Genomic DNA, 17,801 nt, shown 5'->3' on the forward strand with positions numbered 1-17,801 from the left:
GCACTCGATCGTCTTTTATTTTTTTCAAGCAGTAGCGTATTTATCGAGAGAGCTCGCGACTAACCCGATAAATAATGGGATATCTTATAAATTATACCAATTTTTTTCTATTTAATATTTCGCTCACTATGCGATACGATTGAATGTTATTATATCTTATTTAAAATAACAATTGTAAAATAAAACCAACATTAATTAATCCATATAAGACAATATTATCTCAGATTTCTTCGCGTTTGTCGATTCGTCAAATAGAAATCGATTATTCCTATTTTATTTATTAAAATGTTATGTATTTCCAGTTTTATATATATTTCTCGAAATTTTTGCTCCGATCTTTATTATTATATCTATGTAAAATTTCCATACGTTTGGCTGCCCCTACGGAAAATTACTACGGAAAGACTACTGTAGTTTTGAAAAAAAGTACACGAAACTATAGTAAATATTACAGAGTTAATTGCTAAAGTTTTGTGTGCTTTTTTCGCAACTACTAACTTTTTCCATAAGGGTGAGGATTTCGGGAAAAAAATCAAGATAGATCAGGACGAAAAATTATAATATTTATTACATTTTAGATATGATAATCAACATGTGATAAATTTAATAAATTGTAAATCGTTAAATTATTAAAAAATTATTAACCCTATTTTCTCCAACCCGCCCTTTCGTGTCCCACGAGTTTCTAACACTCGTTTGTTGCGGAAAACAAATGATCATGACAAACAATTTGTTTGTTCGTAAGTTATGATTTTTTAAATAAACGAGTCGTAACGTGTGTTTGTCAACATATAATTGTTGTAAAAAAATATTTAAATAAATGATTTCCAAATGTTATTTACACTGATTTTTAGTCGAAGGTACAAAGATATTATAATAATTTTGGGGGAATTTTTCAAAGCTATTAACATTTTGAAAAACACGTGGGACTTGAAAGTGCATGGTTGGAGGATTAAAGGGGCGGAAAAAACGTTGGAGGAAATAGGGTTAAAATTAAAAGTAAAATTGTTTTTATATTAAATTAATTTCGAGAAATAACTAAAAGAATTTTGATATATATCTCATCGTCAAGTATCTATTATTTGAGATTTTTAGAGGTGTTTTCCTAAGTTGTCAGCAGCGACCTTTCGAGTTTTGATAATATTCCCGTGTGGTGGAAACAAGAAACTTCGTACGAACGTATTCGGGTCCAACGTCCAACGTATCAGAGTCGCTTCAACCGGCGTCGCGACCACATCCTGACGTGTTTTCTTCTTTTAAAATACAAAAATTATATTTCAGCCTTACATGTATACAAGAACCTCCATTTACTGTGAGTACACTTTTTTTCTTTTTTTTTATAAAATTTGCGTTACACATCGCACTCTCCCAAAATAAATATGCACGTTATTTTAACAAAGTTATACATTTATAATTAAATGCAACAATTTTTGATCGGACCATTTGTACGATATTTAAAATATATCCACGGTAATAAAATATCGCATTTTAATATTTAAAGAACGTAATATATAACGTAGTATATTTAAATATTTGAATATAAATTTAATATACAGTATATTTATAAAAATTTAGCATCGTAACATATGACACTTTAAATTTCAATCATTTTATATTACGTGTGTGTACATTTCTTGATTGACAATTTATTAATTTCAATTTTAATTTTGCAAGAGATTTATAAATATATTTGAAGAAAATATATTTAAAGATATTTGAAGAAATGTGATTATAGTTAGTAGAATTTTCGTTATGAGTATCGCAATTAGTCGCTTTTCGTTTACGCTGTATTTTTTCATGAGTGAAACGCAGGATTATAATGTCAAAGATAAGACGTAAATATCATCAATCTTTAGAGAATTTTGGATCAAAATTTCTTTACACTTGTAATTGACTTGTAGTATATACTATTCATAAAATTCATTAATTTAATATTTCAGATAATATAATTAAACATAAACACAATTTTACTTTTATGTTTAATACAACTTTTTAATGGTTGTTTGCAATTTAATAGATTCATTACATGTTGATTATGTGATAAATATTATAACTTTTCATTTAATCTACCTTGATTATTAGGTTGTATAATTTCTGTTGTAGAATTTATAATAAAAATACTACATATATATATATATATTGTTATAGATTTTTTATAATATTAGAAATAGTGATTTGAATGCAGCTTAAATCTCTAGTTGAATGTGATTTCTTCTCAAAACACTTTCACACTTGAATAATACGCAACTTTTTCTTATTTAATACCCAGATGACATGCAATTATTCAATGACTATTAATATTGACATGCGATTTTTTTCAAGAATTGATTACTGAACCTTGAGAAACAAAATTCGGATTTGTTCATAAATTTGGATTTGATTCTCAAAAGAAATATTCAAATTCCTCGAATTTTTCGAATCATGATTACATTTATCACGTTAAATTCACCGTTACAAATTTGTTTATCGTACCACGTCTCATGATTGATCTCGGCTGATTTCTTTAACAGAAAAATTATTAGAAATATGAGGTTTATTATTGATGCATATTCAAGGAATTGAAGTGATTTGATGAAAAAATAATTAGAAAAGCAACAAATAATTATAGTAAATTTTAATTTATTTTACCGGAATTAAGTTTTAACGTATTCGTTTGCAGCTGGTTATGTCTCGTCTTGTGGTGCTATTGTTTATATGCAGCTTCTTATGTTTTTCTAAATGTCACATTCCAGGTAAGACAATATTTCTATAAGACGAAACTTTTATTCACATTCTCAAATTAATTTTTTTGACATGCCTGTTTTTCGTTCGAATTTGCTTTGCTGACGTATCAAAATAAGTCTACCTGCAGCTATATCATTTTTTTATTTGTATTTCGAAATACCCCGACAATGTAACAAAAATTGTGTTTTAAGCGTCGAAAAATTATAATGGGATCGTACCTTATAAATGCTCACTCGGCAAGTGGCCGTGCGACAATGGCGAGTGCGTATGGTCAGGATTCCGATGCGATAATTTTAAAGACTGCAAAGATGGTTCGGATGAAAAATACTGCGACAAATTTTATGATTTCGTGATTCACAAAGTGAGTATTATACAGCTCATGTTATTTATCGCTAGTTACGCATCAAAATTTTTATTATAAATATTTTGATAAGTCTATGATATAGATCAAGATATAGGTTTTGACAAATAGCTTGTATTTCTTACAATTAAATCGCACATCATATACGCTGCAATTTCTTACCTTAAAATTCCAGTACACGCTCCCAAGAATCTTTAACTGCAAATCATATGTCTAATCATTATACTTCTCTTACGCTAAAAATAGTAAAGTCTTTGCTTTTAGCTTTTAGTTAATTTTTTAATTAATTTCATCGACGGATTATTTCCTCAAAGAAAGTTTTTTATCCCTTGAAAAAGATTGCAAAATAAAGAATTGTTTAAGGTAGTTTGATGATGAAAGGCTGAAGTCAAAACAATGTTTATAATTTTTTTATTTATATGATTATAAAAAAATAGAATAACGCATCGCAAAGCTTCGTAACGACGTAAAAAGACCATTAGTAAATAATTTTTACGTTGTAGAATAATATTTTGCCTGAAATAGATTATTGTGTGTTTTAACGCGTCGCTTTGACTATAGTTTTCAACTTTAATTATTAATTTAAAAAAAACTGTACGGTGGATTGTGTTCACCTTCAACTATAAGCTTCCTCACAGTGTCCTCTTTCCATCGATATATATTGTTCGGACATTTTTGGCAAAAGATTTTTCGCAAACTCGTGTTATTCATAGGAAAATAACCTCTTTCCCTATTAGACCAATGTTAAAATCATTAAAATCACCTAATTTTAAAATTAAATATCTTGAGAACGGGACGGTGAATTATCTTTTTTCTGGGCTTAATCGATTCAAGAGGGTTCCTTTTTTCGATATAAAAAATACAACCTATCACTTTTGGCAAAAGTTGTTTCATCATCAAACTACGGTACCTTAAAACAATATGCTTCATCTTTAGATACTTAAAAAACTCAGTTTCCGTTACATTCCTGTTACGTAAGAGGAATAGCTCTATGTATGATATAACATTCGCTTGAATTATATATTATATCAATGTCTGAATAAAGTTTAATCGAAAGAATAATGTCTTATTTCTTATGCTTAACGTTACGTTGGACACGCAACACAATAAGTACGGGTGCACGAAGTACCGAGGAACATATATATCTTTTGTTTTAGCCATCTGTTCGTTTTACATGCGAAAAAAATCAATATAAATGCAAAAACAATAAAGAGTGCATACCAGAAGCAAAATTTTGCGATGTAGTGAAGGATTGCCTGGATGGAAGTGATGAGTACGATAATTGCGTGCGTGACGTAAGTGAATCGGCTCGGATTTTCCGCGTGTTATCATTTATATTTCTACTTACTTTTCTACTTGCACCAATCTTCTTGAAATAAAATAATAATAAATTCGCAATTATGTTTTTGTTGCCCAGTTGAATTGCACCGACAGGTTCCGGTGTAACGACCAACATTGCGTACTTCAAGAATTTGTTTGCGACGGCAGCAAGGATTGCCCCGATGGCAGCGACGAATGGAATTGCAGTAAATTTTTATAAATATAGATTATTAATAATAATAGAACAATATAGAAATTGTGTTCGGTAAATATACCGAATAGGGAACCATTTCTTATGACTTTGACATATATTATATATTATATATATATCATATATTGATATTATATATTACATATTGATATATATAGACATTAATTAGAGGGTAGCCTTCAGAAGGTTTTAGCAATAACTCATTCTTTATTATATAGTTACTAACAAATAAGTTTTATAAATGAAACTTAATTTTTTTCGACACACAAGTGTATATTAAAAAATGATTAACAGTACACGTATAATACTTCCCTCTTTCTACATTCCCACCCATTCACTTGTGTGATGTATGATGCCTCTGTTTATACGCGATTACCACTTCACAAACTATTTTACTGAATTTATGTTTAAAAGAATGTACAGTTATGATGAATGCATTAGTGCATTTTTCAATATAGTGAATTCGATATATCCGTTAGATTAATTAAATGTTGAATAAAATTGTCGTCCCATATATATCTATCAATTGTTATATCACAATTCCTTTTAGATTTCCAACTTTTTATGCGAAGCAAAGTCCAAAGTTATTAACAAAAGAAGTTTTGTAATAAAAATAGAATGTAATTTTTACATGGTTTTGCAATTTCCACGCAAAAAGAGATTTACCTTATACCGTCCAGTGCTTGCAGTGCGAAATGAGGCTTATCATTGTACGGTTCTACATGTTTTTAACTTTCCACGCAAATCGTAAAAAATAAGTACACCTTGCAAGCATCGGGCGATATGGGATGGATCTGCTTTTTGCGTCGAAATTGCAAACCCATGTAACAATTACATTCTATTTATGAAACTTCTTTTGTTAATAATAACTTTTTAATAAACTTAAATAACAATTTTTAATAACGAGTAACTAAAACCTTTTGAAGGTTATTCAAGAGGGTGATTTCATTCTGTAAAATATATCAAGATTAATTAAGATGATACGGAAATTTTATAATTATTATATAAAAAAAATTTTGTTTTACATGTTTCTTTGTGGGTTTTTCAGGCGCAAATAAAACATCATCCGCGAGCGACTGTAAAACTGAGAAGTCCCAATACTTGTGCGGAAATCAACGATGCATAGCTCTTAACGCAGTATGCAATAAAAAGGACGACTGTGGCGATGGATCAGATGAAGGTGCTGGTTGTGAGTATGCTTTTATTTTAACCCGTTTTATTTACTGCACCATCTTTATCACCACGCATTTTAATTATTATTGCCTTTCTATTTAATTACAATTAAGTCTTTATAATCTTGGCGTGATAATATTTAATATTACTTGTTATAATATTACGTTATTCAATTTTCTTTCAGGTACATCATCTAATTGCACATCAGCAAAATGCCACCACGAATGCCAGGCAACTCCTAAAGGAAGTGTGTGTACCTGTAAACCGGGTTATACATTACAAAATAATAATCGCATTTGCAAAGGTAAATCTGTGATAGATAAAAGTGATAAAAACATGAGAATTATATCTCGTTCGTTTAATAATTTTTCTGTTTTGTAGACATCGACGAGTGTCAAATTTATGGCATATGCGATCAAGAATGCATAAATTCCCTAGGATCGTATAAATGCCAGTGTCAAGAGGATTACTCCCTGCTTAACGACAAGAAAACTTGCAAAGCGCGTGGTAAATTAATTCGCGAGTAACGTGCGACGGCGCGTATTCATTTTATATTAGATTTTATAAAAACGCGATACATTTCTTTGAAATTTAGGTGGTGAGGCTACGCTGACGTTCTCCACAAGCACCTCAGTCAAGGGAATGTATGTCGTCTCGAAAAATACCTTTACTTTAGCGATAAACTTAAATCGTGCGGTCGCAGTTACTACAAACGACGATGTCACATATTGGTCGGATATGGAAGAAAACAGCGAAACCATTGTAAGAGAAATTGGATTTATTCATGCGAGTCGTCGCGAAGTCATAGTTACAACAGGTAGGCATCGTATTAATGACATTTAATATATAAGATATAATTACAGAGAGAGAGAGAGAGAGAGAGAGAGAGAGAGAGAGCCTTTGCAAAGCGATAAGCAGAAATAACTTTCTAACACGTGCTATTTGCTTAATTTGGCAATATAAAATAAAATAACATAATAAAAATTATAATTGTCAATATATGTATAATGAAAATTATAATAATTATAATAAATATTGATAATTATATTTTTTATAATTAGTGACAATATTAATTATATTGCTGCAATAATTCTAACAATTTAGTTAAATTAATATATAAAATTATGCGTCTATTTTTTGTAGAACAAGTTTTTTAAAATATCATATTTTAAAATAAAAATCGTATAATATACAATTTTCCATTATATCTTCTAAATTTTATATTTCTTTTTTATATAAAGGCTTGTCGATGATATCGGGAATAGCCATAGATTGGATCACGGAGAATATATATTTTACGGATGAAGGTTACAATCGTATTGGAGTTTGCACCAACGACACGAACTGCACTGTATTAGTCAATGGACTTGTTAAACCAACCGGAATCACTTTATTACCAACCCGTGGGTAAATATCACCTTGTAAAAATTATATGCTCAAATTCTGTTGTAATAAGCAAACGATTTTATAAGGAGAGAGAGAGAGAGAGAGAAAAAGTCTTAAATTTTACTAGTTGCTTTATCGCTCATGAGCTTACAGAGGACTACTATTAGTTCTTAATATTATTGATATTTGTAGCAATATTTTATTTTAAATCTATTCTAATCTATTCTATTTCGTATCTAATCTAATCTATTCTAAGAATTCTAGAAATTTGTGTTTTACAAGTAAAATTTAATTAACAATATAACATTATTTTATAAAATACAAATAAAATAATTTTTATTCGTAGCCTCGATTAACCATTAAATTAGCTCTCTAAATTTTATTTTAGAACATAGACGTATAATAAAGTAAATAATAAAGTAAATATACTGAGCGTGTATTACATTTATAGAAAAATGTATTGGAGCGATGGCGATTCCAATGGACGTATAACAGTGGCGGGAATGGACGGCAAAAACATTCGCACATTTATCTCTGAAAAATTAAGCTGGCCGAAAAGCCTGACTATTGACTATCCAAATGATCGATTATATTGGGTGGATTCTAAGTCAAATATAGTCGAATCAATACGCTTAGATGGTACTGATCGAAGAGTAAGTGCTTGGCTCTTTTTTCTTATTATAAAATATTTTAAGATATAATTGAGATTTTGAATTATGAATTTATAATTCAATTATTCGCAGATCGTACAGCATGATATAATTCAAGAGCCATACGCCTTGGGGGTCTTCGAAAATACATTATATTGGAGCGACTGGGGATCTAATACGATACAGTCCTGCAACAAATTTTCTGGAAAGAATTGGCGTATCTTACATCGAACGCAAAATAAACCTTATGGCATACATATCGATCACTCAGCGATAAAGCCCAAGGTACGCATCGTACTATGAGATTATATACTTTCCCCATTACAAAAAATACGTCGTAAAAGGCCTGTCATTATCATTTAATCGAATTTCAGATTGATAATCCATGCAAGTCCAACCCGTGTTCTCAATTGTGCTTGCTGAATCAGAAGAAAGGATACACGTGCGCTTGTACTTTGGATAAAGAATTAAATGCCGACAATCATACTTGTCGAGGTAAATTTGGCAAAACAAGGAAAAATACCAAATCTTTAGAACATATTAACGCATATATCGCGTTAAAAAAATTGAGATTGTTAATGTTAACAAATTCTAATTATTTTTAAGTAAGCATAAAAGTATAATTTCAGATAGCAAGAAGAAGCAGCATTTGTTGATCGTTACAGACAAAGCATTTATAAATTACTATCATGAATGGTTGGGAAAGCCGAAAGTGACAAATATCTCAAATTTACAAGTACAGAACGTAATATCGGATCCACTCTCTGGTATATAGAATTGCTATTTTACCAAAAATGTTACAGGCAGCGATTTAACAATCGATTTTTGGTGTTAACTTTTTTTTAAATATTAAAACTTATTTAGGCCAGGTATTTATACATAAGAAAACAAGGTTAAATAACAGACTTGTATCAGACCTCATGCGCTATGATCCAGTCAGCAATACATTTGAAAACATTACGAGGTTGATCCATGGATTCAGATATGAAGGGATAGCATTTGATTACATTGGCAATAACTTGTATATATCAAACAGACAAAACAAATCTATCGAGGTATACAATATAAAAACTTTGGCAATGACCGTCATTCATTATTTTCAAGATTATCCTTTAGCTATTGCATTGGCGCCCGAAGAAAGGTACGGCGTTAAATTGATTATATACTTATCATTTACGAGATGGTGATCAGTGTTTGTTAATAAAGCAGTTATATATAATATATAATATTACATATTATATATTGTAGCAAGATGTTCGTACTGTTCGTAACATACGGAAATTGGCATAGCGATTTTTATATATATGAAGTGAGAATGGACGGACTTGGTGAAAGAAAGTTAGTTACGAACTTGACAGGTCTAATGGTACTATCAATGTATTACGATAGAGACAGTAGAACACTCTTTCTGAGTGATTCGAATGCTGGTTCCATCTTATCTTACTCGAATAACGGTTTGTATTCTAGTTTTTATTTTTATTTTGGATCTTGTTTCACAGAGATAGACTTTGAAATATATATTATTGAATTAATAAATTAAATTTTATGATATGTATCATTATATGTATATTTGCAATATTTTATTTCTAAAAATACGAATATTGTGATAATATCAAGCATCAAATTTTTAGACACGCATGTTTTTCGTACTGGATTAAAGATGCCTAAAAGTCTTACTGTCGCCGGTGACAATATTTTCTGGATTGAAATGTCGTCGAGGGCATTATACTGGACAAGTTTTAAAGCAGCTTCGAACCATAAAGCTGTTGCGTTCCGTGAGTTTGTTTAATGCTTGTTCAATAACGTAGAATGTATACACATAGGATGGATAGTCAATAAAATGATATCTTTTTAGATATACCCGATGGCCTTATTGTTCAATCAATGATGCCACTTGTGGTAACTTTGCGCAAAGATGCTAAACAGGAGCACGATTGTCAGAAAAATAATGGAAATTGCTCACACGTGTGTTTGCTTTCCTCCATTACTTCATTTGTAAGTATGAAAAGTCCATGTAGGAAGGCGATACATTCATGTGCTAATTATTCGATTAATGCGAGCATCTCATAGGGTAAGAAGAGGCTATTCGAGTCGGTTAAAGACAAAATCGAATAAAAAATTTTTGAGACAGAAAGCTAAAAAGCTCCATAATTCAAAAAGCCTCCTTACCCTTGAAAAGCCCCTTCCTGCCTTGAAAATCTTTTATCCAATTTTTCTTTAACTGACTCAAATAGCCTCTCCTTGCCTATGTAATTAAAACGTTGGTACTTCGATGTCATCTTATCCACGATACTATATTATTTGTCGAAGAAATTTAAGGTAATCATTTTTACGTGATGATTATTAAACTTCCAGACTTGTGCTTGTCCTCCCGGAATGGAGCTATCATTAAATGACAATCGTACGTGCATTTTGCATCATGAATGTCCTAAGAACGAATATAAATGCAGCGAGCACAACGTGTGCATAAAAAAGGAGCAATTGTATGTTTAATTAGCATTTTTATGCATAATCCATAATAAAATAATAATCCAAAATAAAAGATAATAGGTTCATTATCTAGAGATTGTCGATACTTTGACAATTATATGTTCAGTTATGACACATTTTAATATGTTATTCTTTATACGAATTTATCAATATTGGCTAACTTGTCTTGAATTTCCGCATCTTTGTACTTAATATTTTTTTTTCTACAAACTTGAGAAATATTTATTATTCTGTTTCTTATGGATTCCGTATGTGACGTGAATATTATGAATATCTTTGGAATCTGCAACTTAGGTGCGACGGTATCGCGCATTGCCCGAACGGTGAAGATGAGACGATAGATTGCAAGGAAAAGGGGAAACGTTGCAAGGAAGATCAGTTCATGTGTAAAAACGGCGAGTGCATCAGTTCGAAAGGTCGTTGTAACTCGCATTTTGATTGCGCCGATCAGTCGGACGAGGAGAACTGCGAAAAACCGAAGTGCAGAAAAAGTAATTACAGTGACAAACACGTAGAACAACAATGCATTCTTGTTCTATCTTATCTATTAATCGCATCTGAATGCGAACATTGAACGAATAACTGAACAGATTCGTGATCTTTCTCTGTGAACGCACTTTGATCAAACTCATACAGTCGTTTATTCGCTTAACGTATGTTTCTTTTAGATGAATTTCAATGTCGCGATGGAACTTGTATACTGGATGCCAAAGCATGCAATGGCGTTTTCGATTGTGGCGATTATAGCGATGAGCAATTTAATTATTGCGAATCGCGCACGTGCGCTACAGACAGATTCATGTGCAACGAGGGTAATTGCATTCCGAAGAGTTTTGTATGCGACGGCCAGGTATAGATAACAATTATGTTAATACTTTATACGATTAATGCACCTGCTGTATTTACTTCGTTATGTAAAGAAAAGAAACCGAACGTTAATAACATGTTGTCTTGCAAAGAAGTTGCAGAACAAAATGGGTAGAAACGACCACTTTTCTTACCAAAATATATAAGCTTTTTGATTGATTTCTTCATTTGCAACATATATTAATATCATTTTATATAATCGTGTTTGTATTCAAGCCCGATTGCATGGACGGATTGGATGAAGCACACTGTAAGCCACAATACCCAATCGTCAATATCAGTTCAATATCAACGAACCGATGTCAAGATGGGTATTTCCAATGCGCTAATGATAATTGCATATCTCTTTCGCTGAAGTGCGACGGCATCGACGATTGTCACGATGGCAGCGACGAGAGACATTGCTCAAGTGAACTAAATTATATGGTTAATTGCACCGCGAATGAGTATCACTGTTTGAACACCAATTTATGTCTCCCGAAAAAAGTAAGGTGAGTCGATCGTTTTAAAATATAAGCGTGGATCGGTGAACAATATGTACGAACATTTTGGAACGTTATTTTAACTCTTTTCGTGAAGATTTTTTTTTTAATTGCGGACTTTGCTGCGCAGGCAAATAGTCACAGCGATTTCCTGGAAAAAAACTACAATCTCAATCCTTGTGCTGTGTACAGTGATTTTTTTTTACAGATGCAACGGCGTAGATGACTGCCCGGGACACGATGACGAGCACGATTGCAATCTTTGTTCCGAGGGATATTTTGCCTGCGACAATAAGAAGTGCATGCCGGAGTCTTGGGTATGCGACGAGGACGACGATTGCGGCGACAATTCAGATGAGAAGAATTGCGACGGTAATAAAAAGATCATCACCGAATCTGGCAAATGTGACGAATTCAAGTGTTCTGCCGGCACTTGTCTGCCATACAGCAAAGTATGCGACGGTAATCGAGATTGTCCGGATGGTAGCGATGAAAACGGAAAATGCCGTACGTAGTTAATCTTTCTTGCGCTATTAAAACTGTCCCTGTCAAAAATATCATTTTGATGAGAAATTTAATAAAGTATCTCGAGTGTTTTTTGCCTTTGAAAAATTCGTGGAAATCTTTTCTTCACTATAAGTTTATGAAATATACTTATATTATACACGTATATTATACTATTATATTATACAGTTTTAAACCACCACATATTGACGAATTAAAAGAGACAGAAAATTATATATCTAAGAAAATTATATCTTGTATATTAGTATATAACGCTATATTAATATACGCTATTCAGATGCGTTGTATTTTTATGTGTAGAGAGCGCCTGTACGAGGAGGGACAATTATTGTAAAGGTGTATGTTACAAAACACCGTCAGGCGCAGCTTGCGGCTGTCAGGATGGATATCGCTTGGCTGCCGATATGATTTCTTGCGAGGACATAAACGAATGCGAACAGGACGTTTGCTCGCAAATTTGTCGGAACACTGTAGGCTCTTACGAATGCTCGTGCTACGACGGATATATTCCCCGTTATGACCAAGTTTCTTGCAGAGCTATCGGTAAGTGACCTTAATTAAACGTTTGTGCAAGTCATTTAAAGTATATAAACATCATTGACAATCATTTAGGACCGACAATGGAATTCATTACCGCCAGTGAGAATGATATTAGGAGGATCTCGTCTAATTTACACTTCGTTGAGATAATTGATTCATTAACGGACTCGAGTGTAAGCGGTCTCGACGTGAACGCGGTCCACGACACTGCTTATTGGAGTAGCGGTTGGTCTCTTAATTGTTTCAATCTTATGTATCGAGTCAATTATTAATACACAATATGTCTAGAGGACATAAAGATCAAAAGAATTCCCATCCAATAACAGATTGGAAGCGTCTTTCAAAAGAATTTTGCATTATCTGATTAAATATTGAGGAAAAACATGATTGCAGATGAGTTCGGCACTATTAAAAAAATCAACGTTTCAACGAAGAAAGTAAGCACAGTTAGGATTGTTGAGCATCCGCAGGCACTCGCAGTCGATTGGATTACTGGTAACGTCTACGTCATTGATAACGGCCGGCCGAATACGATTAAGGTATATAACTTATTTTCAACATGAAGTCAATAAAAGAATATCGTGATCTGAATATTTATTTAATTAATTAATTGAAGGTATGCGATTTGGAGAAACAAATATGTGCGACGCTGGTCGAGATAGAAGATAATAAGGCAAAAGTAGTGTCCCTTATAGTTGACCCGATTAACAAGTAATTCTTTTTTATTCTATTTGCAGTTTTCTCATTTTATCAGTCGTTTATTTAAGGGACTTATGTCAATTTAATAGACATCAATATGACATTAGAATTTTAGATTTCAAAATCGTTCTTGATATTGTAGATTGCTATTCTGGACTCAAATCACTTGGGATACGGTCCAGCCGTCCAGCAAAATATATCGAGCAGATATCATGGGCTTGGACATAAAGATGATTAATTCTCATATAGGCTTCGTGACCGGGATGGTAATCGATCATATAAAATCTAAATTATATTGGTCGGACAGTTACCTGAGAACCATTGAATCATCTAATTTGGATGGAAGCCAAAATAGCACATTCTTACTAACAAATGTATGTTAATAGGTTCATTATGTCAATCCGTTCTCTTACAACAAAAACATTTTATATAAAATATAAGCATTTTGCGTGCTCTTTGTAAACATATTCCTTGCTTTTTTTTTTAGATATATCGTCCGTTAGGCATCGGTATGTATGAGCAGTCGCTTTACTGGTTTATGGGTTCGAACGGTCAACTGCAAAGTTGTAAGCTGTATGGTAAAAGACAGTGCGAAACGATAGATCTAGGCACAAATAATATTCACAAGTATTTCGCGATTCATCATATTTCCACACAACCTTCCGGTTGGTATAAATATAATATTTAAGAAAAATAATCTCGAAACCAAATCCACGTATATACATTAATCTTAACAGAATTACGAAGTAAAATTAAATTATGTATTTATTCGGTAGGTAAAAATCCTTGCGACGGAAAGTATTGTGACTATATGTGCGTTCTGAAGAAGGACAACGCAACATGCATTTGTTCAGATGGTCAACCGATACAGTCCAATAGCACTTGCTCGACAATGAATGAGGTGAAACATGCTCCTAGAAGCAGTAGCTCGTCAAGGAATACACGGAATACAAGTGGCGTTTATAGCATAACAATAATCGTATTGTTAGTTTGTATTCTGGCGTTATGTGTTTACTACTACTATCAAAAAAACAGATTAAAATCGAAATCAGCAAGCGATTTAAGGTACGTCCCAAATTTATTTTAGTGTTAAATTTTACTAGAAATCGATCTTTAAGTGTAATATACAATTATTACTCGCATATAAAAATATCGTACAATGTTGTGTAATAGCTGCAACAGCATTCGCTTCCAAAATCCCTCGTATGATCGAAGCGACGAGGTTGAAGTAACACTCAACTCGATAGCCACAGATTTAGCTCCTGGACAGCACGAATATGTTAATCTTATCGATGAAAAATTTTTGAAGGTAAGTAGTAATTTCACACTTGGACGCGCGATATTGTCTTACGACTATGTCGTATACAGCTACATTTGTTTAATCACAATACGTATTATTTAAATTTCTGTGTAACCACGTGGAGTATTACGATTATGCACGAAACAGCTATTAATTAAGAGCGCTATTCAGATGCAATAAGTTATTACAGATTTAAATATTCAACATCCTTTTGTAGACTGCAATGGAATATAACACACAGAGATCAGATGAATGCTCGGAGGAAAAGAATGTCGAAGAGACAGACAAAGAAAGCGCGTTGCTATATTTCGCAAATTAAAATAATTCAACTACAGTCGAGGAAATATCTCAAGAGTTAATGTGTAAAAATGAAAAAGTTATTAGTTAGTTAACAAGATGTTTTACATGACTAAACATTTCTTAATGTTTAGTATTATAAATAGCAAGACGCTGTTGGTGAATGTGCCTATAAATGTAATGTATATATAGATATTATGTACGTAATTCACAATCAGACACTTGGATATACTTAATCATAATCGCTATGCGTTAAGTATACCAAATAGGTTACGTTATGTATAGCCATGTTCTACAATATCTATATCAAACGTGAATATTTCTTAGTCTACGCATTCCGTCACTGCCGGGTGAAGCGAGGCGGATTGTCGTTCTTATCAGCGATTTCGATTTGGAACACCTGTTGTCGTTTATTGTGCTCGCCGGTTCTGAACAAAGCACTCGGAGAATTATCCGTTGCTATTATTTTCACATTGTAGATATCTTTGACTTCTCTGTCGAATGTCACTAACGTGGTGATATTACCAGTTTGCGGGTCGATGGCAAAGGGGTCCTTGAAGTTCTCCAACTTGTAGCTAACCTGATTATTAGCGGATGTTCCATCAATGTCAATGGCTCGCAGTTTGCATCACAGGAACTCCTCGGGGTTCGTTCTCTAACACGCTTCCTCTTTTGATATCACGTAAGACCGAAATGTTGTCATTTACGTCTAGAACTTCGATATCGACCACCGTTTCAGCAGCTAACTGATACTTGTTTTGTACTCTCACTATTAATGAGTATTGCCTGTTACTCTCGTAATCAAGATGCTGAGAAAGCTTGATATCTGTTACATCTTTATTGGATTCCAATCTAAAAGTGTTCTCCTTGTTGGTTTGTTCTGTCCGGCCGGTCACGAGCTCAAACAGTAGATACGAATTGTCCGAATTACTAGAATTTTCGATGTTGGAAACCGCTTTCAAACGGACAATGCTAGAATCGAAGTCGTTAAAATTCTCCCCATGGGTATGGGTAAATGATGAAAAGTAAAATATGGCTATATAAAGTGTTGTTATGTAAAATATATTTATTCTCAATTGTTTTTGCATGTTCCATTTCAAATTTGCAACATGCTGAAGCATGATGTAATTTTTATACAAGACTATAGGCTATAAAAAATTTGTTCATACATTCATTTATATCAACATCAACATTTATATCAACATTATGTATATTCTCATACATGAATTATCCGTTGAATTATCTATCGTAATACGTCATAAAAATATAATATTGTTTTTACAATTTTGTAAAATATTTAATATAATACAGAATAAAATTTTTATATTGTTAATAGTTAGTTTTAACAATTATATACAAATATTTTATTTTATATATATATATAATGTAAGTATTAAACATATCGACAGTTAGTAATTAATCTTCAAGTTTTGAAGTACGTCCTTCTTGCGTCTAACGAGAAAAATTAACATTTCTCTTCCTTCCTCTTCAGTCAGCAGAATAAATGGAAAGGTATAATTGTTTAACGAGAAATAAAAGAGATACGTAAAAATTCCGTTGCACATTTATTTAGCTACAACCCTATTGCGTTTGTATGGCTCCTGAAAATGTATCTTCTCGGTATTTATTTTTTGATAATCTATATATTTATTCGGCAAAACTCTCGGGAGGATCACGTGAGGATAAGAGACTCTCGGCATGGATATCCGCAGCCTGTTTATTATTATTGTGACAATAGTCAAGGTTGAAGTAACGACCGCGAGCAATTCGTAATTCCAATGATACTCTTACAGAGACACGTGTCGAGCACATGCCATGGATATTCCATAGCCGATAATGAAGCTCGGCTCGTCTGGATGTACATTAGGCCTGAATAATTTTAATGGTCCGCAGAAAATTGTCGTAAAGAATATATCGACAAAAGATGAAGATATACTTTCGCTCGAATTGTTCGTCTTATGATAACGCGCCATGGACTTTATCAAGCAACGCGGCATACTTCCTGATATAAATTATGGCAATTCATATGGCAATGGCACTGCCGGGCACTCGATCGGCTTTTATTTTCTTCAAGCAGTAGCGTATTTATCGAGAGAGCTCGCGACTAACCCGATAAATAATTACAATTAATTGGGATATCTTATAAATTTTACCAATTTTTTTCTATTTGATATTTCGCTCACTATGCAATACGATTGAATGTTATTACATCTTATTTAAAATGACAATTGTAAAATAAAACCAACATTAATTAATCCATATAAGACAATATTTTCTCAGATTTCTTCGCGTTTGTCGATTCGTCAAATAGAAATCGATTATTCCTATTTTATTTATTAAAATGTTATGTATTTCCAGTTTTACATATATTTCTCGAAATTTTAAATTTGCTCCAATCTTTATTATTATATCTCTGTAAAATTTCCATACGTTTGGCTGCCCCTACGGAAAATTACTACGGAAAGACTACTGTAGTTTTGAAAAAAAGTACACGAAACTATAGTAAATATTACAGAGTTAATTGCTAAAGTTTTGTGTGCTTTTTTCGCAACTACAGTAACTTTTTCCATAAGAATGAGGATTTCGGGAAAAAAATCAAGATAGATCAAGACGAAAAATTATAATCTTTATTACATTTTAGATATGATAATCAACATGTGATAAATTTAATAAATTGTAAATCGTTAAATCATTAAAAAGTTATATTAAAATTAAAAGTAAAATTGTTTTTATATTGAATTAATTTCGAGAAATAACTGAAAGAATTTTAATATAT

General features: G+C 32.3%; 1 protein-coding gene across 1 annotated transcript; it reads left to right on the plus strand.

The window, feature by feature from the left end:
• Nucleotides 1–1,152: 1,152 nt before the first annotated feature.
• Nucleotides 1,153–16,570, plus strand: LOC139814422 (vitellogenin receptor-like). Its single transcript, XM_071780674.1, has 32 exons — nt 1,153–1,312; nt 2,660–2,732; nt 2,916–3,085; nt 4,243–4,380; nt 4,503–4,611; nt 5,665–5,805; nt 5,974–6,093; nt 6,171–6,296; nt 6,385–6,606; nt 7,031–7,196; nt 7,627–7,828; nt 7,919–8,110; nt 8,200–8,320; nt 8,455–8,592; nt 8,690–8,966; nt 9,074–9,279; nt 9,457–9,600; nt 9,681–9,820; nt 10,181–10,308; nt 10,610–10,806; nt 10,984–11,165; nt 11,399–11,673; nt 11,873–12,171; nt 12,490–12,732; nt 12,802–12,954; nt 13,123–13,268; nt 13,346–13,440; nt 13,571–13,802; nt 13,916–14,093; nt 14,205–14,493; nt 14,602–14,737; nt 14,946–16,570. The coding sequence occupies exons 2-32, from the start codon at nt 2,666–2,668 to the stop codon at nt 15,045–15,047; spliced, it is 5,334 nt and encodes a 1,777-aa protein (XP_071636775.1). The 5' UTR covers nt 1,153–1,312; nt 2,660–2,665; the 3' UTR covers nt 15,048–16,570.
• The last annotated feature ends 1,231 nt before the right edge of the window (nt 16,571–17,801 follow it).

Source organism: Temnothorax longispinosus, chromosome 6, assembly GCF_030848805.1.
Source record: "Temnothorax longispinosus isolate EJ_2023e chromosome 6, Tlon_JGU_v1, whole genome shotgun sequence".
Classification (NCBI taxonomy): domain Eukaryota; kingdom Metazoa; phylum Arthropoda; class Insecta; order Hymenoptera; family Formicidae; genus Temnothorax; species Temnothorax longispinosus.